The 26,360-nt window shown below is 46.9% G+C and overlaps 2 protein-coding genes across 8 annotated transcripts in view; one reads left to right on the top strand and one right to left on the bottom strand.

Annotated features, from left to right (window-relative positions):
* Positions 1-1,665, top strand: part of AGAP3 (ArfGAP with GTPase domain, ankyrin repeat and PH domain 3) — a 59,446-nt gene extending 57,781 nt beyond the window's left edge. For all 7 annotated transcript variants that reach the window (XM_039472895.2, XM_039472896.2, XM_010340486.3 and 4 more), the window contains 2 exons: positions 576-831; positions 971-1,665. In XM_039472895.2, the coding sequence (XP_039328829.2) occupies positions 576-831; positions 971-1,177 (463 nt within the window). In that variant the 3' untranslated portion in view covers positions 1,178-1,665. The remainder of the gene's footprint in view (positions 1-575; positions 832-970) is intronic.
* A 2,320-nt stretch (positions 1,666-3,985) lies between these two features.
* GBX1 (gastrulation brain homeobox 1) lies at positions 3,986-24,710 on the bottom strand. The gene is made up of 2 exons (XM_010340532.3): positions 24,030-24,710; positions 3,986-5,669 (listed from the first exon to the last, which is right to left on the bottom strand). The coding sequence occupies exons 1-2, from the start codon at positions 24,562-24,564 to the stop codon at positions 5,116-5,118; spliced, it is 1,089 nt and encodes a 362-aa protein (XP_010338834.2). The 5' UTR covers positions 24,565-24,710; the 3' UTR covers positions 3,986-5,115.
* Positions 24,711-26,360: the final 1,650 nt, after the last annotated feature.

Here is a 26,360-nt window from a genome sequence, read left to right as displayed (position 1 = left end):
TGCTCTGCTTGGCAGTTGGCCCCTTGGGGTTGCCCCTCCTGCTCTGGTGCCTGTCACTCAGGCGCCTCACAACAACGGGCCCTTTCTGAGCTGAGCGTTATCAGCAGGTCAGGGGCCAGCAGGAGGCGCATGCGCAGGGCCCCTATCACGGTGTGGTGCAGAGTGCCCACTCTGGAGCTCTGAGATGGGGAGAATGGGTGGGAGATAGGAGAATGCACGGCCCCCCAGTGCAGGCCCCCACCCGCTTTGTTCCAGCACTGCCAATCCAAGAGAGTTCAGACGGCCAGATAAGCTGCAACACGGGCCTGCCTGGAATCTTCCTGCCCTCGCAGCCCCCACATCCCCACTGTACCCAGGGGGCCTCCCTTCAGTCTCCCTGCTTTTCAGCTTCTCCTACCCCCTTTCCATGACCCACTGGCCCTCTGTGTGCCTGGAGTTTCTAAGGCTTCTCTCCTCCCTTTCTGCTCTCACTTTCGCTGTTTCTCCCTTGTCCCCCTGGTGTTGCTTCCTTTCTGGCCCCATCCATTGCTCGGTGTCCTTCCTTGGCTCATGCCCTGATGGGCCTGTGGTTGCAGAGAGGAGAAGGAGCGCTGGATACGGGCCAAGTATGAGCAGAAGCTCTTCCTGGCCCCACTACCAAGCTCAGACGTGCCGCTGGGGCAGCAGCTGCTCCGGGCTGTGGTGGAAGATGACCTGCGTCTGTTGGTGATGCTCCTGGCACATGGCTCCAAGGAGGAGGTGAACGAGACCTATGGGGACGGGGACGGGCGGACGGCCCTACATCTCTCCAGTGCCATGGCCAACGTTGTCTTCACGCAGCTGCTCATCTGGGTGAGTCGCATGCCTCAGGCCTGCCCTGACTTTGCTCTTCTTAGCCCCGTCCTTTGAAAGCCACTCTTCTTTCCTCCCCTGCAACCAATCTCTCTCCTCCCATGTCATACCAACTGTAGACATGTGTTTTCTCCTACAGTACGGGGTAGACGTGAGGAGCTGGGACGCCCGGGGCCTGACTCCACTGGCCTATGCTCGCCGGGCCGGCAGCCAGGAGTGTGCAGACATCTTGATACAGCATGGCTGCCCTGGGGAGGGCTGTGGCTTAGCGCCTACCCCCAGCAGAGAGCCTGCCAATGGTACCAACCCTTCTGCTGAGCTGCACCGCAGTCCTAGCCTCCTGTAAGGCCCAGGAAGAGGGCAGAGGGGCCAGAAGGATTCCATGGCCTGAAGACCCTCCTCTCTCCAGGCACTGCGGGGACAGACACAGAAATGGAGAAGCAGGGACATGCAGAAAGGACGAAGCAGAGGAAATGAGGGAGGAGAGTCAAAGGGACCAAGGAGAGTTTGGGGATTTGAGCTGCGGCAGAGAGGGAATGAGGGATTTAGCCCTCTGCCCTGAGGTGCCATTGAAAAGGGACAGGACCCTTCGGAGGTGCCTGTGAGGAGAGGGGAGCAGGACCTCTCCCTCCTCCAGATCCCTGCCTCCTAGTGCCAGCCCCTCACACGCCTTCATCCTGAAACGGAAGGACGGCGGCACAGGGTGGGGGTGCTGGATGAAAGAGACGAGGGGTGATCTGTGAGTCCCATGTAAACTTTGTACATTGGAGTATTTATGTTTGTGTACATACTTGGTGTGTGTGTGATGAGCCAATAAACCAGACTGTGTGTGTGGCCTTGTTCCCCCTTTTATATCACTGCCCCCCGTAGCGCACCCCTCAGCTCTGCTCCCTCGTCCCTTCTCGTTGTTTGCCGTGTTCTAAGATTTTCTTCCCTCCATTTGCCTGGGTCCCGGGTGGTCCTTCCTCAGTCTCCTACGTGCGTTGCTTGCTTTTTTCGGCCTTCCCTTGGCAGGGTGTTGAGTTTTCAGCAGCACGGCACAGTGCCCTGATGAAAGGACACAGAGCTCTTTTGCTGCCTCCCCCACCTTCAGGCAGCTTTTTTTTAAGACAGAGTCTCGCTCTGTCACCAGGCTGGAGTGCAGTGGCTCACTGCAGCCTCCACCTCCTGAGTTGAAGCGATTCTCCTTCCTCAGCCTCCCAAGTAGCTGTGATTACAGGTGGCCACCACCACGCACAGCTAATTTTTGTATTTTTAGTAGAGATGAGGTTTTGCCATGTTAGCCAGGCTGGTCTCAAACTCCCGACCTCAGATGATCCACCTGCCTTGGCCTCCCAAAGTGCTGGGAATACAGGCGTGAGCCACCATGCCTGGCCATCAGGCAGCTTTTCCAGCCGTTCTCTTCATTTGTCATCAGTATTCTATGGAGTAAGCTCATTTCCATGCCCTGTACTGGCCAAAATGCACCCAGAGAGAGGGCATAGGCATTGCCTGTTTCCTACAAGGCTGGGAATTGCCATAGAGCAGGATGCACAGGGAGAGAGAGACTCGAGTCGGTACCTGGGAGAAAAACTGGGGAGAGGGAGGCCACAGGATAAATGAAGCGCTTTGTTCCAGACAGCTGTGTTATAGCATAGACTGAATTGTGCTTGTGCTTTGCTTGTGAGGAAAGGGGAGGAGGTAGGTGGCTGACACCAGAACAGCCGCTCTAGCTGCCACCATCTTGCCAAGCCCAGCTGAGGGCAGAATCCATAGCTCCTGCTTTTCTTTCTCTCTGAATCCCTTAGTTATTCCAGAAGGAAGACATGGGGGAAACGCATCTCCTGCTGGTTCTGAAAGGATGAGAACTTGCTAATTTAGAGTCCCGACTCTCTGAGGAGTCTTACTGCCTCATTCCTGGACCCACTTTGCTGGTGGCCCTTGTCTTCTTTAAAAAAAAAAAAAAAAAATTCCCACAGGCCTGACATAGGCCCTTTCTAAAACACCATGAGCATATGTTGGGTGTGGTGGGCTGTGCAGGTAAATAGGTAAGTAACACTCTTGAGAGAGGAAGCCAGGCTTTCTCAGCCTGCAGCCCCTTTGCAAGGCTGATACAAGCCTTACATGTAGTTAGGGCAAAACAGAGACAAGGCCACAGGTACGTGGAGGAGTACGGTTCCTGGGCTCCGAATACTAGCAATAATCACCTCCAGATTCCCTATGAAAACAAGCTGGCTTGGGCTGGCTGAATATGGCTTTGAATGGAGGGTTAGGAGGCTACATAGGTAGAGGCAGAAAAACCCTGTAGGTCGGGGCCTTGGTTTGAGCTGCTGCTCCACTGTGGTCTTCCTGCCCAGGTGCTTCCTCACCTGCCACTCACAGGGGACACAGGGCCACGGAAACTCTGCCCCAACCCTGCCAGAATGACAGCAGCTCCTGTGATCCTCAGCCTCTGCTTCTTATCTCCTAAAAAGACCTAACCCCATAGGTTCCCTGTGAAGGCTGAGTCTAAGATATCAGACAGACTTAGCCTTGATCTAGACCAGGCTGGGAATGGGGCTGATCTGGACTACATATTTTTAGCTTAACTCAAGCTCTGCTGAAATTTACCCCAAAAGTAGAGAAGATCCACCCTAGATCTGTGTGTTCTCGCTGAAGAACTGTGGTATCACTGTGAATGACCAGTCTCGGCTCCAGGTCGCTTTGTTTGGTTGCCTAAACCAACAGGGAGAAATGCGCTGCCAAGGAGGGCTGTCTTGGTCTCTCCATAGGAAGTGTCCAGCACGCGTCAGGGTGAGGAGATGCTGACAAGTCTTCCACAGCCAGAAGAATTTATGGGAATAGCCAGCAGCTTTCCCTCTAAGGAAGGTAAGGAGGCTGGCCAGGTATTTGTGCTGCGCTTCCCTCTCCTCCCTGACATTAATACCTTCATTTGCTTGCCTCATTCAACAGGGTATTTTTTCTTTTCAATGGCTCTCTACTCTACCTCCCCTCCCAAATCAATGCACGTCATATTTCTTCCCAGGAAGCCCAGTTCCCATAATACCACTTCCACTAGTTTCTGTGCCCTTTCCCCTGTCTGCAGATGGCTCTACAGATGGCTCACTTTGTCCACAAATGCTGCTCCATCCCCAAGCCTCTGCTATGTCTATCACACAGATTTGTGCCTGTCCCATCCACTTGCAGTGGCCCCCCTCAACTGATCTTATTCTGTAGCGGAAGAGGTAGGGGTATCCCAGGCTTCAAAACTGGTACAACAGGGAGAAGAGGTGACAATGCCATAAGAACAGAAAACTAGAAGTGGGTCTCTCCCCCTAGGCCTTTGCATCTGGAGTATCAACGGGTGGCAGAGACAGACTAAGCTGCCATGTCTTCTGCATAGAAAACAATTTATTCATGAGCTCACAGGTGATATGAATGCCCCAGTCATTAGTGACCTCCACCTAGTTAGATAGCTTGGACATACCCCAGCTAAATTAAGGTAAAGTACTTCATGTCCCTTCATGATACAACAGGAAGTGAATCTCTCCCAAAGTCTGCCAACTCATTCAAGGAGGAGAAAGAGCTGGAGAAGCCTGCCTGTTTAAGGGGAAGCAGAAGAGATAGTACGTTAGGAGCACGAGGTGTAGAGGCAAGAGCAGTGGGCAGTCCCCAGTGGAAAAGCGCAGAGGTAGAGGTAGTTTACATAGGGCAGGGGAGATGGGGGCGTGCTGAAGAATTTCTACAGAGGCCAGTGACGGTTCCATTTCGTTTCTTTGTAAGGAGAGGCAAGATGCGGCCCATCCCAAAGCAGCAGGACGGACGAACTCTGGCTGAGGATTGAGGAAACAACTTTCCCAATCCCTCTCAGGGGTGCAGACAGACAGACAGAGACAGATAGCTCCATATATACACATTTACACAAATAAATAAGGAGCTGTGATCCACTTGGCTAGGTATTGCCTGATTCTTCCACCCATCAGAAGCTGTTCCAGAGCATTTGTCACAGAACCTTCAGGCCCTAGGCATCTTAGAACCCACCCCCTCCCCAGGAGTCCACCTCAGTCCCAACAGCTCCTCAGCAATTAGAACCCCAGCCCCTTTAACCCTGAAGCCCCTAGTCCTGAAAGTCTGTGGAACAGGCTCAGGGCCAAGTGCTCACACATCTCAGGTTCTGGGAGGAGCACATCCAGGACTACGTTAATTGCCAACTAGCCCCTCTCCAGGCAGAATCACAGTTGCAGCCCCTCTGGTCCACAGAACCCTGACAGTCTCAGAACAGGCTCAGGTACAGACCCTCGCCTCCCTAAGTCCTTGGGCACCCATTCAGGGCCGGGCCCCCTGCTCCATTTGTTGGTGCTGGCTCCGCACAGCAAACCTGTTGACATGCACAGGTATGGGCACAACAATCTTGGGGTTTCTTACAGGCTCCCCAGAACGGCTGCTCACATTGCCGGCTTTGATGCGCTTCCACTTGGCCCGACGATTCTGAAACCAGATCTTGACCTGCACCTCACTGAGCTTGAGGGCATGGGCAATCTGGGAGCGCTCTGTCAAGCTCAGGTATTTCTTGCAATGAAATTCCTTCTCCAATTCCAAAAGCTGCTCACTGGTAAATGCTGTGCGACGCCGTCGGCTTTTCCCCCCAGGAGCTGTGACCCCTGCGGCCACCGGTGCCCCCTCCTCAGCTCCAGTGCCCAAGCTTCCCTTTAGCTTCGGTTTAGGTCCCAGAAGAGCCCCTGGGCCTCCTGCAGAACTGTCCAGGAAGCCGTCGTCTTCGCTGTCACCGCCTGAGCCCTCTTCCTCCTGTTCGCTGCCTGCTGGGTCTCCTGCTGGTGCCTCCAGCTTCTCCTCATCTGAGCTGTACACCTTCCCCTCTGCTGTGAGGAGCGAGAAGCCAATGGATGGGGAGGGAAAGGCAAGGAAAAGAGAGTTTGGAGGAGGCACATGGAACCATGGCCAGAAATGGGAGGTTGGGAGACAAGAGCAGGAAAAAAGAGAGCCATGCAGAGGAGGAGATGGGGAGGGAGCAAAGACAGAAGGATGGTGCATCCAGGATAAGGAATGAAAAGAGGTTTAGGGAAGACAAAGAAATGGGAAGAAAGGTATTAACCAGCACAGATTTCACTACAGAAAAGGGAGGCAATAAGTGTGTGTACAATGACCCTTCAGCGTCCCCACCACCCCCATCTCATTCTCACCCACCACCTCCCCAACTTTCTCGGAACCTAGAGACCAAAGGCCCAGCATCGCAGTCATATACCAGCCCGCCAGAGCCAGGCCTCACAGCCTCAGGTCCCAGAATGAAGCAGTATGGGACCTGGCTTGGGGTCCTTCTGGAGCCACTGCGGGGAGGAATGAAGCAACACAGGAGAATTGACCTTGGCAGGACAGATGGGGAGATGAGGGCTCAGCCTTTGCTCTTCTCCTAAGAGTCTCCTATCTGGCCCAGCTAACGAGAGCCGTCTTGTGGCCTCTGTTCTGTCTCCTCCTCTCCCTCTTCCCTACAGTCCCCAAACCTCATTTCCATGGCCCCCAGCCATGCAGCACCTTGAGTGTGGCCAGATTTTTTCTCTCAGTTACTTAGGCCTCCTGATCCCCTTTCAATCCTTACCCTTGACCTTAAAAATGACATAATCTCTTTCCCATCTTCCCCTTTCTTCCAGCCAAGGATGCCTAAGCAGTACAAATAGATGTTTTCTGCTCAAGTTCAGAATCCTGAGGCCCCTGAGATTGATGTCAGCTGGGAGGACTGGAAGGAATATGGGAGAAAGAGGAGGAAGAGGGAAAAGTCCAACAGGGATAAACGAAGAGAAGGAAAGGGTGAAAAATTTTGATTCAGTAGAATACTGATTATTTGTAATCGCAAGCATATAAACATTTTAATCCACACGATTCTAAAACTTAATTCAACCATTGGTTTTAATCTTTGTATCCAATGACGTTTATATCAGAACTGCAAATAAAGCATTACACATGTTTTCAGTGAGTTTCACAAACTCCGTTTTCTGCCCAGAGGACCAAAACGCAGTGAAACAAGTCAAAGACAATTAACCAATAGGCAAGAGAACAAGAGGAAATGGAAAATCTGTAAGCTGAATAGTCAGCTCCTTTCCAGAAGTGTTCCCTGTCCAAAGACAGGAGGACTGCAAACCTATATGTAGGAATTCATCTCTTGGTACCAGCCACATATCAGATCTGCCTAAGATAAGCACACTCAGAGGTTAAGAATACAACTCCAGGTAAACTAAATTCAGGGCACAGGGAAATGCTTTATTAGCGAAAGGGTGTGTGTGTGTTCACAGATGGAACATCTCCTGGCACTTAGAGCTTCCCGGTATTCTCCCTCAGTGCACCTGCCCCACCCCGTGCCATGGTCCCTTCCCCCTCAATGTAGTCTACACCTGGTCTTTTTCCTCAAGAGCCACACTGACATTTTCTTTTTCTATCTTCTTCCTTTCTTTTGAGACAGACTCTTACTCTGTCAGCAAGGCTGGAGTACAGTGCACAGTCTTGGCCCACTTCAGCCTTGACCTCACAGGCTCAAGTGATCCTCCAGCCTCAGCCTCCCAAGTACCTGGGACACACCACCATGCATGGTTAATTTTGTTTATTTTTTTGTAGAGACAGGATCTCACTGTGTTGCCCAGGCTGGTCTTCAACTTACGGGCTCGAGCAATCCTCCAGCGTTGGCCTCCTAAAGTGCTAGGATTACAGGTGTGAGCTGTTGTGCCCAACTGACATTTTCCTTAGTGGCCAAAACTCTCAACCTTTTCCTACATCACCCATCTACATCCCAGTCAACTTCCTATCTCAGGGTGTTTTCATCTCCCTTCTTTTCTTCCTGGACTGCTTCCTGTTTCTTCTAACCTTCTCAAAGCCCATGCGACATGCCCCAGTTTGGGCTCACCGTGTCTTCCCATGCTACTCCTGTATGTTGCTTTTCACTAGCCAATGGCTTTTGTTCTTCTTTACTAGCTTGCCCAGGCTTCACTGGCACCCAGACTCAAGTCCCATCTGGATAAGCATTGTATTCTGTCTGTAGTTAATTCACTCCTAATATCTCCCATCAGCCTGTTCTTTCTCCCCTATCTCATCCCTAGCCCAAATCCATGTTGTTTTCTCTGAGATTCACACCCTTTATTTCCACCTTCATTTCATTAATGGCTCTTCCCCCACTATTTTCTACTTCCACAGAACTCAAACTTAACATGCCCCAGATTGAACTCCAGATCATTCCCATGTCACCCTCATCTCACGGAGGAGCAACTGCATCCTCCAAGTGTTCAAGCCTAACCTCGATGCCATCTTTCACTCCTTTCTTTCACAACTCATGCAACCCACATTCAGTCCACCTGCAAGCCCTGCTAGTGCTGCTGCCTTTAAAATACGCCCAGAGCCCAATCCTTTCTCCCCATCTCCTGCTTCCAACTAGTCCATGTCACAGTTATCTCTGACCTGGTTAACTGTCATCTTCTAACTGGTTTCCCAGCGTCTGTCCTCTGTACTCCACTCAGCCCATGATTCCTCTTTCTGTCTGGAACACGCTACTTTTCACCTAGATCTTTGCATTAGCTTATTCCCTACCTCCTTCAGGTCTTTATCAATGACACCTTCCCCCAGCATCCTTTTAAAATTTAAACCCTCTAACACCCCCATCTCCTTTCTCTGATTTATTTGTTACTTTGGTCCATGCCACCAATTTTATTCATTTATTTTACTGGCTCTCTCTTCCTATTAGACTATAGCTTCATGAAGGTAAGTAGCTTGAATATTTCTCATTCACTGTGATTTCTTCAGGGTCTTGAAAATGACCTGCACCGAGTAGGCACTCAGTAAGCATCTGTCAACTAAACAAATGATTTCCAAATGCTCGTGCATGTGCTCCCCGTCTCCCTTCTCTTTCCAACCCTGTCCCTTCCTTTCCCAAGCCTCTCCCAAGATATTCCCCACAACCGCACCCAGTCCAGCCCCAGTGCCCATAAGACATCTCCCTATAAATATTATCTTTCCCACTTTTCAGAATGCCCTCAGATCTCACATCAGCTGGAGAAGAACACATATGCAGTAGAAATCTATAGGATCTTAAAAATCTACAAGCTGTTTAAAGACATTAAGGACAATCCCAATACCATTACTAAATCCTCAATTTCAGTTTTTTAAAACATAGTTTGTAGTAAATAACAGAAAGAATAACAAAGGCTTGTAAAAACTCAGCCCAATATTACAATATTTTAAACAGTGCTAAAAAGGCAGTAACTAGATTTCAAGGCTTGAAGGATGAAATCATTTAGTACAACTCCAAGCACCCAGGAGATGTCCAATAAATCTAAATTGATGATGATTGAGATGAGGCTCCCAGGTTCCTCGATCTGGCAGGGCCCTCCTGCGATCGTATCATCCATCCCTCTGTCTTCAGACAGATCCATAAAATCAAGCCCACATGAGCTGGCCACCCTCAGTGCTGCTTTTAAAGCCATACAGGGGGCACAGGTTCACAGCCTCTCTCGGCTACTTGATCCCAGTGGGATGCTGAACGGCAGGGGCAAGAGTTTCTCTCTAAGCCTTTATAATCATAACATTGAGGACTCTGATAAGCAACTCTTGGAACGAAATAGGGGTGAGACAATAGAAAAAAGCAATGAAAGTACAGCCACATGCCTCAGAGGAGAGTCTGGGACAATGAGTGAGGCCGACAAGGAGTGGGAGAGACAAGGAAAGGCCAAAGCAGGCAGAAAGAGGACTGGGGAAAGAGAAGTGGGGTAGAGAAGCAGCAGAAAAATTAAATGACAAAATGATGAGTTAGATAAAATGAAAGGGCTGAAAAGTCTAGAGAAGGGAGAGAGAAAATAGGGGAAAAATCAGGGGAGGGAAAGCAAAAGGTGCCTTTTAAGAAACGCCCCATCTACCTTCCCCCACAGAATACTGATAAATTTGAAGCAAAGCAAAACATTTTGGCCCTGCCATTTGCTCTCTGCTGCCCCAAGAGAGCACTGAAGAATGCAGTAGCCAAAGTGATGGAGACACAGACAGAGAAAGAGGATGAGCAAATGAGTACTGCCATCATTTACAACGTAGAAAGCCCAAAACGGCGATTTTCTCAGGAATTAGCTAAGAAATAAAACTATTTCCTTTTATCTAATTTATAACGAATATTAATAGTAAAAACAACAAAAAAATTGCACATAAAAATTTGCAATTGACTAAAAATTGAACGAGGCAATTTTTTTTTTTTTTTTTTTTTTTTTTTGAAACAGGCTCTCACTCTGTCACCCAGGCCAGAATGCAGTGGCGCAGTCATAGCTCACCACAGCCCTAAGCTCCTGGTCTGAAGTGATCCTCCTGCCTCAGCTTCCCAAGTAGCTGGGACCACAGGTGCACACCACCATGGGTGGCTAAATTTTTTATTTACTTTTCTTTTTTGCAGAGCTGGGATCTTACTATGTTGCCCAGGCTGTTCTCAAAACTCCTGGACTCAGGCAAACCTCCCACCTCGGCTTCCCAAAGTACTGGGAGATGCACAACCAAATTGTTTACAATTTTACAATTTTCATTTTGCTGAAATATTCTCATCAGAATCATTATTTCATTATTTTCCATATGAAATTTTTTCATGCAAACCAACAACTTGCAATTTTCCAAGTAAAATTTTTAATTATTTTATTGTTTTTTTGTTCATGCCAACCAATTATACTGTCTACAATTGGAAATTTCCTTTTTTTTTTTTTTTTTTAATTTTTTTGAGACAGAGTCTCACTGTGTCACCCAGGCTGGAGTGCTTCCCACAGTGGTGGGAGACGCACAACCAAACGGTTTACAATTTTACAATTTTCGTTGTGCTGAAATATTCTCATCAGAATCATTTTCTGCCAAAAAGAGAGAAAGCTTCTGTCCTTTATGTATGAGAATGGTGTTAGTGGTAATAAGAAGAGTATATTATAGAGTTTCCAGCTTGTTCCCTATGGTTGATTCTAAAGTCTGTGAAAAAAAGTTTGGCCTCTGGCTAGGGAAAGTGATGGTAGTTCAGACTGGTCATTCCTAAGAACCAGAAATCATAAGGTTTGAACCTTGATTACTTGTAGAGTTCACGCCAAGGGCATTAATCCCATTCCAGAGAACAGCACTTACACTCCAGGAGACATGCTTGCATGATGAGGTCTTCCATCTAAGAGGAAGGGGAGCAGCTCCAGAGTCAGAAAGAAGGCCCCCATCTCGGTAATGGGTCAGTTCAGGCTAGGGAAGAAATCAAGGGCCAAAGAATCCATGGTAGGCATTCTCCAGCAGAAAGAACATAATGCCCCAGACTCTCCATCTAGGCAGGGAGGCCTGCACTAGGGGCACCAAGGAGGAGGAAAAGCCACAGAGGGAGCGGAGGACAACTTTAGGCACCCAGCTACAGGAACTTATCTAGCCCCTGTGCTGTCCCTCAGTCACCCTGTTACTGCAGCTCCTGCTGTTGTTGCTGCAGGAAATCAAATTCTTTAGTCTTTAGTATTCATAGAAGAGAAGCCCCTCAGTTCTGACTTCTTTCTACTTCAAAACAACTATCCTAACACTTGCCCCAACCACTCTCAGGAGAGGTTCTCTCCTGCCCTGCCCATCTTAGGACAATGAAACTCTTCCTGATTTTTCCAGGCCAACTACTCATCTCCCTGAATCCAGTTCCAGTCTGGTGGGGTCAAAAGGTGGGAAGAAACACAGGTCATTCCTCAAAAAAGAGACATATTTGTCATCAGTCCCATTCTAAATCCTCATTTCATCATGCCCAGTACAAAATTATTTCTCTGTTCTTTTCAGAAACAGTACTTTATCCCATTGTTTAAAACAACCAGCTCACTTTCAGTTTATTTTTCACTCATTCTCAAGAATTTTATGCTTCCGTTATGCTCCTCCTCCTGCCTATAAGTTTAAGTTTAATTAGGAACATTCATTTCCATTTTCTCTCTCTCTGCACCCTTCCTATGGCTTTTTAGCAATCTTTTTTTTTTTTTTTTTTTTTTTTCTGAGACGGAGTTTCGCTCTTTTTACCCAGGCTGGAGTGCAATGGCACGATCTCGGCTCACCGCAACCTCCGCCTCCTGGGTTCAGGCAATTCTCCTGCCTCAGCCTCCTGAGTAGCTGGGATTACAGGCACATGCCACCATGCCCAGCTAATTTTTGTATTTTTAGTAGAGACGGGGTTTCACCATGTTGACCAGGATGGTCTCGATCTCTTGATCTCGTGATCTACCCGCCTCGGCCTCCCAAAGTGCTGGGATTACAGGCTTGAGCCACCGCGCCCGGCTTTAGCATTCTTTACCCCAAATCAACAAAATTCTCTTTACATGACTGCCATCCAGAGCCCCTCCCAGCTTCATGACAAGTTCAGGGCAATTTCCCACCATTTTAAACTCAGACCTCCTCTCAGGGCATACTAACATTGCCATTGCCAAGAGCACCCTGTATTACCTTTAACTTTTCAAAACATTTTTCACATTTATTATCTTATTTTATCTTCAAGCAACTCACTGAAGTACAGCAAATCTATTAGTAGTAATAGGAGAGTTAGTAACCTTACTTTCTGGTGAAAAAAATGGAGTTTCAGAAAGATTAAATGATCTTCCTAAGTCAGGCAGAGAGGGACAGAGTGTCATGTCTAGAATCTTAGTCTCCTAAAGCTGCAATTAAATATTTTTGCAATTAAATATTTAATTTTGCAATTAAATATTTCCAGTAAAATATTTTCTCCTCCTCTCCCACTTATAAAAGCTCTCTCTCCAGATGTCTCATTAGATAAATTACCTTCTTATAAAATCCAAGTTTAGATTTCACCCCTTTCAGCCAGAATCAGTGGCTCATAACCATAATCCTAGCACTGGGGGAGCCAAGGTGGGTGGATCACTTGAGGCCAGGAGTTCAAGACCAGCCTGGCCAACATGGTGAAACCCTGTCTCTACTAAAAATACAAAAAAATTAGCTGGGCATGGTGGCTTATGCCTGTAATCCCAGCTACTCAGGAGGCTGAGGTGGGAGAATCACTTAAACCTGGGAGGCAGCAGTTGCAGTAAGCTGAGATGAGGCCACTGCACTCCAGCCTGGGTAACAGAGCGAGACCCTGTCTCAAAAAAGAAAGAAAAAAGGAAAGAAAGAAAAAGATCTCACCTCTTTCACTTACTACTACAGAGTCTTAGCCTAATCACTAATATCCTCCTTTAACATTCTCAGAAAAGATTCTTAAAATTGTCATCAGAGAGGCTTCACTCACCAAACTTCACCTGTCCTTTAACAGGCTACTTTTCCTATCATTTTAAGACAAAATTCCCACCAAATCTTTCTCCCATTTTTTTTTTTTTTGTCCTCATTGGTTTGTATGATATAATCCTACCAGTCAGTGCTTCTTTCATTTAAAAGTGTATTTTTGGGTGAGCACAGTGGCTCATGCCTGTAATCCCAGCACTTTGGGAGGCTGAGGCAGGCAGATCACTTGCGGTCAGAATTTCAAGACTAGTCTGGCCAACTTGATGAAACCTCGTTTCTACTGAAATATAAAAATTAGCTGGGTGTGGTGGTGTGTGCCTGTAATCCCAGCTACTTGGGAGGCTGAGGTGGGAGAACTCTTGAACCCGGGAGGCAGAGGTTGCGGTGAGCTGACTTCTTTCTACCTCAAAACAACTATCCTAACACTTGCCCCAACCACTCTCAGGAGAGGTTCTCTCCTGCCCTGCCCATCTTAGGACAATGAAACTCTTCCTGATTTTTCCAGGCCAACTACTCATCTCCCTGAATCCAGTTCCAGTCTGGTGGGGTCAAAAGGTGGGAAGAAACACAGGTCATTCCTCAAAAAAGAGACATATTTGTCATCAGTCCCATTCTAAATCCTCATTTCATCATGCCCAGTACAAAATTATTTCTCTGTTCTTTTCAGAAACAGTACTTTATCCCATTGTTTAAAACAACCAGCTCACTTTCAGTTTATTTTTCACTCATTCTCAAGAATTTTATGCTTCCGTTATGCTCCTCCTCCTGCCTATAAGTTTAAGTTTAATTAGGAACATTCATTTCCATTTTCTCTCTCTCTGCACCCTTCCTATGGCTTTTTAGCAATCTTTTTTTTTTTTTTTTTTTTTTTTTTTTCTGAGACGGAGTTTCGCTCTTTTTACCCAGGCTGGAGTGCAATGGCACGATCTCGGCTCACCGCAACCTCCGCCTCCTGGGTTCAGGCAATTCTCCTGCCATTGCACTCCAGCCTGGAAGACAGTGAGACTCTGTCTCAAGAAAAACAAACAAAGAAACAAACAAAAACCTCAAAAAGTGTATTTTCTAGTTTTGAAAATAATATGGCCGAAGTAAAGAAAGTTTTGTTTTAATACCAATGTTCTAAGCCAGGCATGGTGGCTCACGCCTGTAATCCCAGTGCTTTGGGAGGCCAAAGCAGGTGAATCACAAGGTCAGGAGTTCGAGACCAGGCTGATCAACATAGTAAACTCCCTCTCTATTAAAAGCACAAAAATTAGCCAGGCATGGTGGTGCACGCCTGTAGTCCCAACTACTTGGGAGGCTGAGCAGGAGAACTGCGTGAACCCGGGAGGCAGAAGTTGTGGTGAGCTGACATCGCACCACTGCACTCCAGCCTCAGCAACAGAGTGAGACTCCATCTCAAACAAACAAAAACAACAATTAAAAAAAAATGTTCTCTAGCTTCTAGTTTACAGCTTTCTCCCTCATTCCTCATAGAGCTCTTTCTCATATAGGTATCAGAGCAAAAAGAAAGCCTCATTGAGGGATGGAAATTTGTCTACTATCTTCATCTCTCTCTGCCTTCCTCATTGCAGAACTCTCTTCAGAGCTTCACCGCCAGGATCTCTTTATCACTATTTAGCTAGCCAGTGGGGAAGCAAAGGATTTCCTTTCAGTATTACTTCCTAATAGTGAAAGGGAACTGGAGGCCCATTCTTCTCCTTCTTTCTGGTTGAGGCAGACATCTGTTTTGGGTTGTTTTTGTCTGCCCAGCAGACCCTCCCCATTTTGCTCAGTAACAGCACCTGCTTCCTTCAGGTACTGCTTTTCCTCAACACTACCCACTACTTGGTGGGACTGTCAACAGCATTTCTCTACCTTCCTGACTAAAGGTTCTGACCAATTGCAACATGCTATCTCCCTGGAGTCATGACTCAAGCTAGCGGATCAATCCTCTCAGGGTTTTATATATACTAGAATCCACTCAGGTCCTAACCTGGGATTATAAAAATTTAGAGCTGCATGTGCTTGTGCCCTCTCCTACCTCTAGCTAAATGAAGGAAGCTGTCCTAAGGAGAGAATGAGATAATGATGGAGGAGCCAGGTTGGAAGTGAAAAAGAAAAACCTCACACAACACTACTTGCATATCTGAATCCACTCAAGTATTTTGCAGTTACAGGAAGCAATAAATCCCTGTTTTAGCTGAGAGCTGAGCCACTATCACTAACAACCTGAAGAGTTCTGACTAAATACAAGGCTGTAACCAGAAGAACCAGTGGTTACATGACTCCAGGGAAAGTAAGCCTCTCCACCTCACTCCCACAACTCTCCCATCCAAACTAGTGTTTCCATATTACCTAAAATTAGTCATAGTAAAACCACATAAGATTCTACCAGATTGAAATTCATTTGGACTTTTAAAAACCTCAGTCCACCCAAGTATGAATTAGTTTAATCCAATGGCTTTGATTTTAACATCAATTTGGGACCAAACATATGAAGGAATAGAAATTTTTTGATAAAGAAAAAAGAGTTGTTTTATTGTTTTTTAAAGGAGCGAAAAGGAGAACAAGCCCCAATGAGGCCTAGTAAAGGGGTTTTGAGCAGCCTTGGGATTTATAGAGGACACCAAAATGTGAGACAGAGAAACCAAAAAGAGGGAGAAAGAACCAAAGACACATGTGAAATCGACCCCTATTAGATTCAGTACAATGTTCTTTTCTGGCAGTCCCCAAATAATCAGTTCTTAGAACACAGAACTACTCTATCATCACTCCCAGAAATATTTGTCCTTTTCAGTACATAGAGTGTCACATCATTCCTAGTAAAGAGATCTTTCCCAACTTAATTCCCAGGAAAGCTCCCCACCTATTTCCAGGGCAAGGACAATAAGGATAATCTCTTGAGCACCTATTACTTTCAGGATGCCGCACAAGTATCTGTGCCTTTAATCCTTAACCCTGTGAGGTAAATATTACTTTCCTTGTTTCACTGGTGAGGATGCTGAGACGGTAGGGGTGAGTACTTCCTATAAATCACAAAGAAAGAGCACCACCAACATCTGTACCCAGCTTTGCTGACCAAAGCCCATGCATGTTCCTTTGCACTACACCTCATCTCTTTATTAACATTTAATATAAAAACGAGTCTCAATTTATTTTTTTGAGACAAGGACTCACTCTGTTACTCAGGCTAGAGTGCAATGTCGTGATCTCAGCTCAGTGCAGCCTCCATCTCCCAGGCTCAAGGGATCCTCTTACCTCAGCCTCCTGTGTAGCTGGGACTATAGGTATACGCCACCACTGCTGGCTAATTTTTTGTAGAGACAGGATTTTGCCATATTGCCCAGGCTGGTCTCAAGCTCCTAGACTCAAGTGATTGGCCCACCTCAGCCTCCCAAAGTGCTGGGATTATAGGTGTGAGCCACTGCACCCAGGCAGAGACTGAATTTTTGTTTTTTGAGTCAAGGTCTTGCTCTCTTGTGCAAGCTGGTGTGCAGTGGCGCAATCACATCTCACCAAAGCCTCAATCCCCAACTTCGCAGGCTCCAGCAATCCTCCTACCTCAGCCTCCTGAGTAGCTGAGACTACAGACACACACTATCATACCTGGCAAATTTCTTTTGGTAGAAACAGGGTCTCATTATGTTGCCCAGGCTGATTTCGAACTCTTGGACTCCAGTGATCCACCTCGGCCTCCAAAAGAGCTGAGATTACAGGTATGACCCACCACACTGGGACAAGACTGAATTCTAATGTCAGCCTATCACAAATATTGTACCAGACACAGAAACAATATAGAAGGCCAGGAACCAATTTCACAACACAACTTCTCTTTTTTTCCACTGCTTCCTTCCTCACCAGTTAAAGTTGGTCCCAACTGATCCCCAATCTATTTGGCCTATACAAAATCTACCCTGTCTTTATCAAATGTTTCTCTCTCTCCTTTAATATGGGTGTTATACACAGCATAGCTCAGGTATGCCCTCCCCCATCCCAGATAGCAATGCCTTTCCACCCTAAAGACTAGCCCTGATCTCACCTCAAGCTGCATGTATCTTACCTTGCCACCTCCCCCTTCCGCCATGACTACAACTTAGCACTGAAAAGCATAGGATTTCTCCAGGCCCTTTGCTCAGGATGCTTTTTTTTTTTTTTTTTTTTTTTCAAAGAAACATTTCACTAACAAAGATATCCTTACAGATACAAACAGAATTGTAGAGCTGAAAGGAATCTTAGAGATCACCCTAATTTTACTCATGGGGAAGCTAAGACACTTCCTTTGCTTAGGTTAATCAGTTTATGTGCTTGTAGCGTCCACACATAATTCATGGAATAGTTATCCATTGCAGCACAAAGCACTTCTTACCTTCACACTCAGGGTAATTACATCTCCTTCCCTCAATGGAGACACTTCTGCATTACTTCTCTTCCCACTGTCCCCACTACAGAGTTCTGTTTTCTCCATTACTTCTAGTATAATACCATCTTCTCCATAATTCAGTCAAGACATCTGCCTCCCATTAACCCCAGTCAGAAAATTTTCCTGTTCCTCCCAGTCCTCTTATTTTGAATAGTGCCTTTTGTTTATAACCCTGGTCTGAGTTCCTACAGCCCCTCTGCTTCTAATACAGATTCTTCACATCACATAAGGATCACTGCTTTTCCCTATGTGATAGACAGTAAAGACACTGCTTGCAGCACAGTGCTGTCTCTTTCTACTACACCTTAATTCAACTTGTGTGGGCCACTCCTCTATTGCACCAAATTCAAGCATCTCTTCTCCCTTTCTGTCATTTAGTCCTAGCACATCAATATTTCATCCACATTACTCTAAGCTGATAACTTTCTCCCAACAAGATCAGACTTCCAATAAAACTTTCCCGCCTCTTCTTTACAACTCCGTATCCAGGCCTTTTGTCAGCTATGAGCGCCACCTTGCATAGAGAGCTCTGGCCTTTCCACTGGTTCAGGTGCGAAGTTTCTTCTTTCCTACCCCATTGCAGGGCATTTCCCCATTTCCTCTCAATAAATGTTCCTTCCCACCAAATTCTTTCCTTCTCATCATTCCTGTTTAAATCTTTCTCTTTTTGTACATCTATTCAATTACTTCTCTCCTCTCTATTTCCTAACTCCAAATGAGTTTCTTTTCCCATTACTTTTCTTTTCCTATTACTTCCCAGGCAGAATTCTTGTTTCCTACTATACAGCTTCCTATTCTAACATTTCTCTCAATGCAAAGCACTTTACTCACAATGTTATGTTCTTCCTTCTTTCCAATTAAAACATATCCCCCATTATTCTAAATATTGCCTCTCTGCATTATTCCCAGTACAGACTACTCATGCCCACCACTCCAAGTGTAAGAATCTTCCTCCTTCCTCCTAATCATCTATTATATATATATATATATCCATATTTACATGTGCCACCTTAGAGACTCTTTCTCTCTGCCAACCCCCATCTCAGCATCCGATTCCACTCCTCCTAATAAAATTTTCCTGTTTCGCTCCTGAGGTCTCTCTCTGATCCAGGGGGTTCTTCACTCTTTTCTGTCCTTAAGTACCTTGGCAGTCTGGTAAAGCCTATGAACACATTCTAGAATAATGCTTTTAGATGTACTATGTAAAATACATAGTACTACATTTGAAGCCAAGTATATTAAAATATAGTTTAAAACAGAATTTGTGATATAATTATGTTTCTTTATTAATTCATTAAACAAGATCTCTCCAAAGACTTTAAATTTATATCAAACTATCTGTGATTTCTTTCAGTGACAAAAACCTTCTGTGCTGCTGAAACAACCATGATTTTTGGCCTATATTCATAATTGAAGTGGTAAAAAATAAAGGTATAAATTTTCTCCCACCCACAGCTAACAGATCCCCTGATGAAAGGTCTGTGGAGTCCAGGTTGAGAGACCTACTTTAAACACTGAGGTCTAGAGAATTGAAAGGAACATTAAAAACCAGCTGAACCAAAACTTTTGGCCCCTCTGAGGAAACCAAAGCCTAGAGAAGTTACATGAATTTGACTCTCCCACTGTGTCTCAAACATACTACGTCTTTAATAGACATACAATAAATGTTCCCTGAATTGAACTAAGTGACTTGTCAGAATTATACAATTAATGAGTGACAAAGGTGAGAATTGAACCCATGTGTCATAACTCCTAAACAAATGTTCCATCAATCACATTAAGTTAATGCAGTATTTGCCTTTCTATAAATGTCAATGTAGTAATCACTCTCGCTGTATACTCAAAAGTTCTAGGAAAACATACTCTGGATCTCCATCACTTCTCCCAGAAATCTCCCTCTTGTTTCTAACAACATAAGTCTCTAATTCCACGTTGCATTATCATGTTCTGTTTTCCTCTCATAAGTAAGTATCATATCTTGACAATTATAATGGATACTTATTCAGAAATTAATTAATGGTCATCCAAATATTCTCCAGCTACAATCAGGTGCTTAGCTCACAGTAATCAGCACTTGAATACTATGCTCCTAGGAAGTCTCTCTGGTTTCCTTGCATGATTTCCATTGTTATTGCCAATCTCTATTCAGAAATTAGCAAATCTTTTTCTGCTTAGTTTAATAAAATAATGTTTACTACACCAACGTGTCTCAGGTTTCTCCCATTGTATTCCCATATCTTCTATATAACCTTAAACTACAAATGTTTTCTTTACCATAACCAATACTGGCATTATTTTTCACGTCAATCTCTCACTACATTTTTGTCATCCATCTAACATATATAGAGTATCTACCGTTCCTTATTTCCTAAGCTTTTGCATTCAGGCAATCCAATCTTTTTTTCCACTTGAGTGAATAATTGCCCCCAACTCAAAGTTTTCTTCTGCTTTTTGGGGGGGTTGGGGTGGGGGGAATGGAGTTTCGCTCTTGTTGCCCAGGCTGAAGTGCAGTGGCGCGATCTCGGCTCACCGCAACCTCTGCCTCCCGGATTCAAGCAATTCTCCTGCCTCAGCCTCCCAAGTAGCTGGGATTACAGGCATGCACCACCACTCCTGGCTAATTTTGTATTTTTAGCAGAGATGGGGTTTCTCCATGTTGGTCAGGCTGGTCTGAAGTCTCAACTTCAGGTGATCCACCCACCTCAGGCCTCCCATAATACTGGGATTACAGGTGTGAGCCACCGTGCCCAGCCTTCTTCTTATTTCTCCACATTCACAGCTCTTTTCATCATTCCCCAACTGCATAGCATCCTTTTCAACCATTGTCGCTGTGATGCAAATCTGCACCACATCTTGCACACAGCAAGTTAGCTTCAATTACTCTCAGCCAGAGCTCACACAAACCTTCAGATATGCAAGATCATCTCAGCCCATCCCACCTAAGACAGAATTCTGCTCTCTCCTGTCATTTAGAGCTTCCTGCTCTCTTCTCTCTGTTACTCCTAATACATTGAGGACCCAGTATCCAATCTGAAGCTCCTTTTCCTCCATCACTTTCAGGTGACTGTGTTCTTAAAACTCTCTAGATTGGTTGTGTTAAATATGGTCACCACTGCTCACATGTGGCTGTTGATCAACTGAAACATGGCTAATCCAAATGGATATGTGCTGGAAGTGTAAAATAACACTGGGTTTTGAAGACTTAATATGAAAAAAGAATATAAAATTATCTTATTAAAATGTTAATGTTGAAATAATATTTTGGACATCTTGAATTTAAATATGTATTATTAATTTTACTTATTTTTATCTTTCTCATGTGGCCAATAAAAATGTTTAAATGATATATGTGGCTTGCATATATCTCTACCAGCCAGCACTACTTTGGGCTCTTCTACTGAGTCATACTTTAATCTTCCCCAATAGCTCAGAATTCTCTCCTCTTTTATCACTTTTACTAAAAGACATTCTCTCCATTTTCCCCACTGCTCCCCACATACCAAACCTGGGATTCTTTTCAATCTACCATTTCCAATAACTTTCTACTCAATTACTTCTATATATATTTCTTTTCATCTGCTAATATAGCTTCTACTCCTACAATCAAATCATAACAAAGTTCCTTTTATCCTTCGTTGGTTCTAGTAGAGAATGGTAACTGTCTTAACTGTCAACAAATTTTTTTTTTAAAGTCCCTGTAATTCCCCAAAAAATAACCTCACTAGTCATTCTCCAAATTGGCCTATCTAACTATGATTTCATTTAAACGGGCTAGCAGTTCTAAAACACTAAACAAATGTAAATTAATAATCAATTCAGACCAATGTCACTCATTCACACCAAGAAAACAATTTTTCCTCTATCATTTAAAGATTGCATTATTTCTCCAAACTCTTCTAATGTTGAGGTTTCAATCCCATTATTCACAGCAGAGAACTCTGTCATTTCACTCCAAATACTTGAATACAATTCCCAAAACAGAGTATTCATTTTCCAACCATTTTTAGCCTGGTCATGTGTCATCAGTCTCCAAATTGATTTTATGTCTCTCATTTCTGGAATTGCATTTTCTTTTCTCAATGATTTCAGGAAAAACTCAAGATTGGGAAGGTGGATGTCAATGGCTTGGCTAGGAAAAGTTGGCAGCATGTTTGCTAAGAGTGACTGAAGCAGTGGTCACAGATAGGAGCTCTCATTTCCCGTGCTCTTTGAATGTTTCCTCTGAAGTCTTTCCACCTTACTACTCTATCGCAGCCCCCCACTATAAACCTTTTACATGTTATCTCCTCCCAGCATGAGTGATTATCTTTATTCCAGCACTTTCTCAAAATTCTTCCTCTGTAAGTTCTCCTTCCCATCATTCTTGACAAAAAAATTCCTTGCTTTACTCTAAGAACACAAATCTCTTTTTTTTTTTTTTTTTTTTTTTGCTTCCAAGGTTTTCCTCGGATGGTGAAGCTCTTTTCTTTATCATTTCATATAAATTCCAGTTTCCCATCACTCTCAGTATTACTCCTAGTGCTGAAACTTTTACTTGTTCCCCAAGCATTTTTATTTAGTTCCCCCCAAATCCTCACATGACAGAACTCTTACACACACACACACACTCTCTCTCTCTCTCTCTCTCTCTCTCTCTCACTCACTTACACTTGTAGTCCAGTAATACAGTTCACTTTTCATTTAGTCCAGTCAAGAGTCCCTTTTCCAGCAGAGAACTCCCTCCTTCTTCATGTTCTTTGGATATTCTCAGCATACAGCTCATCCCCTGGTCCTTTTGTCTATTCTTGTTTCATCAATATTTCTCTTCTGTTCTTTTTCTCTGCTTATTCCTCTTTTCTCAATGTCTGCTTTTATACTCAATATACTATACGATCCAGAAAAGAGCCTGCATTATACACATGGGTCAAAATAAGAACTAAGAGAACCTGAAAAAGTGGGACAAATTGCTTGTTGTCCCATGGTTTGGGCATATGCCCCTCTGTTCCCCTACCAAGGGATCCCTCTCTATCCTCTCTCTTCAGCTCATCCCTTTCTAGATGTGTTTGGTTACACCTCCAGGTCCTATTGCCTCCAAAGCCATCTCTTTGACGGCCTGCCTTCTCTTTTTTCTGCCTTAGGACCATCCAATCCTGACAATCATAGTAATCCTTTCTTCTTAAGATCATCCTACTGGCTTCTAGGCTTCCACCCTGGGCCCTTTTATCTCGTGAACATTTTCTCCCACTTTTCAGTTGCTGCTCTATCTTTTCCTTATGATCCCATTTAGAAGATGCTATTCTGATTTTAGTTACTGGATCCTCCTGATCCAACTAGGTACAAAAAAAAAAAAAAAGAAAAGAAAACAGCTGAATCCCCAAAACCAAAATGCCAGGGCTAAAGGAGAAAAGAATAGGAAGACAGGCCCTATGGCAGCCTTTGGGGTAAGAGTGATTAACCCTTTGGACAATGTCAGAAAGAGCACAGAAACCGATAATCAAGAATTGCTTCTCCTGGCAAAGGACAAAAGCACTCTTGCATTCCCTTCTTGTCTCTGTTAAAGTCAGCCCCCATGCCTACTAGGGTCCTTTCCACCTCTAAGCTGGATGCAATGAATGATTGAGTGGAGGCAGTTCCATCTTGACGCTAAACATGTTGAAGCATCAAAGTCCCCACACTTGCAAGTGGTCCCTGTTTTTCTTAAATAGGCCCCCACCAAATAGTATAAGCTTTGGATCTCAGAACACCTGAATCTCTAGTCAGAAGAAAGCTTTTCTGGCTTCTAGGAGTTAAGGACCAATAGAGAGGTCAGGAGGGCTCTAACTGAACTGATTCTAAACAAGGTTCAGTTTAATACACCCTGCTTCTATGGAGAGGGCACCATTCATGGTGGGTCCAGGGCTCTTGAATTATCTGTCAGCTGAATCTTAGCTGGGTTCTGCACTCCAGTCTTTGGACCACACCCAACTCAGCCCAGCCTGTAGCCTCTCTCTTGGCATCCTAGTTAGCACTTGTCCAGTGTGTGCTAGGCATCCTGTAGGCTCATGTTCTCTTTGGCCCCCTACTCAGTTCTTCAAGGCTTAGCTCTGAATCTGCCAATTCAGAAGTCACGGCTTTAAGACCCTCCCTTTGCCCCTGCATCCACAGAGCCTATCCCCACCCTTTGAGCTTTTCTGGTCAGTATGATCTCTTTAGAAGCCAGAATGTGCCCTGCAATGCTGAACTGAGAGCTGCCCCAACATATCCCCATCTTGATGCCCCCAGAAACCCCCCCTTGTAGCTTGTCTAATCCCAGCAGAGGAGAGAAAAAAAAAAAAAATGAAGGAATTCTGAAAAGGAACCGGGGCCAAGGCTTGATAGCTAGGATGCTGAGGGAAAGGCACTAAAGTGAAGAGGGCACTGGAAAGTCTTCGGTTAGCCTCCGGGGCTACGGGGACAGAGCACGGCAGGGGTTCTGGGACCTAAAGAAGCTGTATTTGGAACTGAATTGGAGCCAGAACCTGAGTGCGATCTAAAGGTCTGGGACTTCAAGGTCCAGGCAGGTGCCGAGGTTCTGAGCAGGTTCCTGTCCAGAAGTTCCAGGTGAACGGGCCTCCAGCCCGCCCTGGTCGGCCCCAGCACTTACCGGGCAGACTTGGAAAAGTCTCTGAGAAGTGCGAAGACGGAGGTGGTGGGGGCTCTGCCACTTTCTCCCTGGCCGGCAGCAGCTCGTCGGCTTCCAGCCCGCCCTCTGGGCGTCGGCCGCCTGGCTCGGGGTTGTTTCGGGTGGCAGTGGCGGCGGCGGCAGCGGCGGCTGCGAGCTCCGGGGGCCCGTAGAAGGCGTCGGGAGGCTCCGCGAAGCTGGGCAGCGCGGTGGTCAGCGCCACCATCGAGGGCACAGCCTGACCCAGCCCGGCGCAGAAGGTGTTGGTAAGGCGGCCGGCGAAGGAGGCTAGCGGGGTAAGAGGCGGGAGACCTGCGGGCAGCGGCGCGGGGGCCAGCGCCTGAGGCAGCACGAGCGGCCGATAGGGCATGAACATAGGGTAGCCGGTGTAGAGCAAGTGGCCGGAGCGCGGCGGCGGCGGCCCGATCAGGGAGTCGATGGAGAAGGCAGTGCCTGGGCCCCCGCCGCCGCCCCCGCCGTTTCCCCCGGGGGCGCCACCGCCTCCGGCCCGCTGCATCTTGTTCGGAGCTGCGGGCACCCCGGGGCGCTCCCCTCTAGGTGCCTCCGTGCGCCCCGCGGCTCCGGCGCCCCGTGCTGACACGCAGGGCTCGCTCCCTGGCTCCCGGGCCGAGGTGGCGGCGGGGCGCGGGCTCGGCGCAGTGTGTCTCCGGCGCCGCGCTCCCTCTCTCTCATAAGGAGGGAGGGGGCGGGCGAGCGGGCGGGCTGGGGGTGTCGCCCTCCGGACTCATCCATCTTCCTCAAATTACGCTTCACTTCCTCCCTCCGCCCGCCGCCGCCGCGCCCGGCTCCCGCTCCCTCCGCAGAGCCCGTTCCCAGCGGCCCGGCCGGCCGACCCGGGACCCCCGCCCACCCCCCACGGCCCAGCCAACTATTATTAATGGAGATTGATGAGGCCGGACATGCCGCTTTGTGAAAGTTTGCGGCCGATGAGAAGGCGGCTGCAGCTGCTGGGCCGGTCCCCTTCCCTCCACTCATTCCACCCCCAACTCAACCCACGCGGCTCGGGCTCGGCCCGGCTCGGAGGGCGAGCGGGTGGTGGCCCAGGTTCCGACGGGACGGCGGAGCCAAGCGCGGACGGGGCGCCGGGCGGCAGGCGGGGAGGGCGCACCAGGAGGGACAGGCAGCGGGGCCGGACGACAGCACCCCTCTGCCCTGGGCCGCCGCCCTCCGTCGGATCCCGAGTCATTCCCCGGCTTACCTCCCGGCTCCGACACCCCTCCCCCGCCCGTGGAGCGGGCGTCGTGGCGGTCCCCAGAGCAAGCTCCAGCGCGACGGGCGGGACAGCACCGCCGCCGCCCCTTCGAGCCAGAGCGCGGGGCTGAGGGGGCGAGGCAGGGCCGGCAGGGGGCGCGCTGCACCCGCCCGGTACTGCGGCTTAGGGCCACTCTTACGGGGCCCCTTTCCTCCTGTCTGTCTGTCCCATTCGCGCTCTGGCCTCTGGTCTCTATTCTCTTGGCACTGGCTCTTCACCTTCTTCCTTTTTCCCTCCTCCATCGCCAACTTCCTCTAGTCCCTTTCTCTCGCCTCTGTGGGTAGTTTCCTCGAGTGCCCACACTATGCCAAGTACTTACCATTCCTCTCACCTTTCCCTTCCATCTTTCTCCCATCCTTTACATTGTTTTTCTTCCTCCCACTCCTCTTCCCTTTCCCGTCCTCGTTTCTATTCCTATTTCTGTCTGATATTTCTTTCCCATTTCTCATTCCTTATCCCAGTCCCTCTTACTTGGTTTTTCTCATTTCTCTCCTTTAACGGTATCTCTTGTCTGTCTGTCTATCTCCTGTCTCCCTCCCTCGAACTCTCTCCCTCTCTTCTGCTATTAATTTCCCTGATTGGCTCCCCAGCTCCAGCGCCGCTGATGAGCCCTATTCATTCCCGGGCCTGACACTCACGACCTGCCCTGGCTGATTGCTGGGGGCTGGCCCCAGGAGCGCTGATGAGCCCCAAGGGTCAGCAGCGCTAATTATCCGCTAATTGCAGATGACTCTCACCTCCCCCCTTCTGAGACACAGAAATGGTGGCGCCTTTTACTGCTCTCCTCCTACTCCCAATTCTCAGCAGTAGAGTTGTCAATCTAGAGGCAAAAGTCACAGACACTTTGGCTTGATAGCCACCTCAGGTCAGTGGGTAAGAAAGAGACTTAAGACAGGCAAGTCAACAGAAGAGTGACCCAAGCTTCAGGACACAGAGCCAGCCTGGCTAGCTACAGTGAGTGTCATATGGTCACAAGAAGATTGTTATTCAGGCGAGGGTAGGGAGAGCCAAGCTAGTTAAAATTAATAACAGCAAAACTA

This window comes from Saimiri boliviensis, chromosome 10, assembly GCF_048565385.1.
Source record: "Saimiri boliviensis isolate mSaiBol1 chromosome 10, mSaiBol1.pri, whole genome shotgun sequence".
Taxonomy (NCBI): Eukaryota; Metazoa; Chordata; class Mammalia; order Primates; family Cebidae; genus Saimiri; species Saimiri boliviensis.
This window is presented reverse-complemented; position numbering and strand designations above follow the sequence as displayed.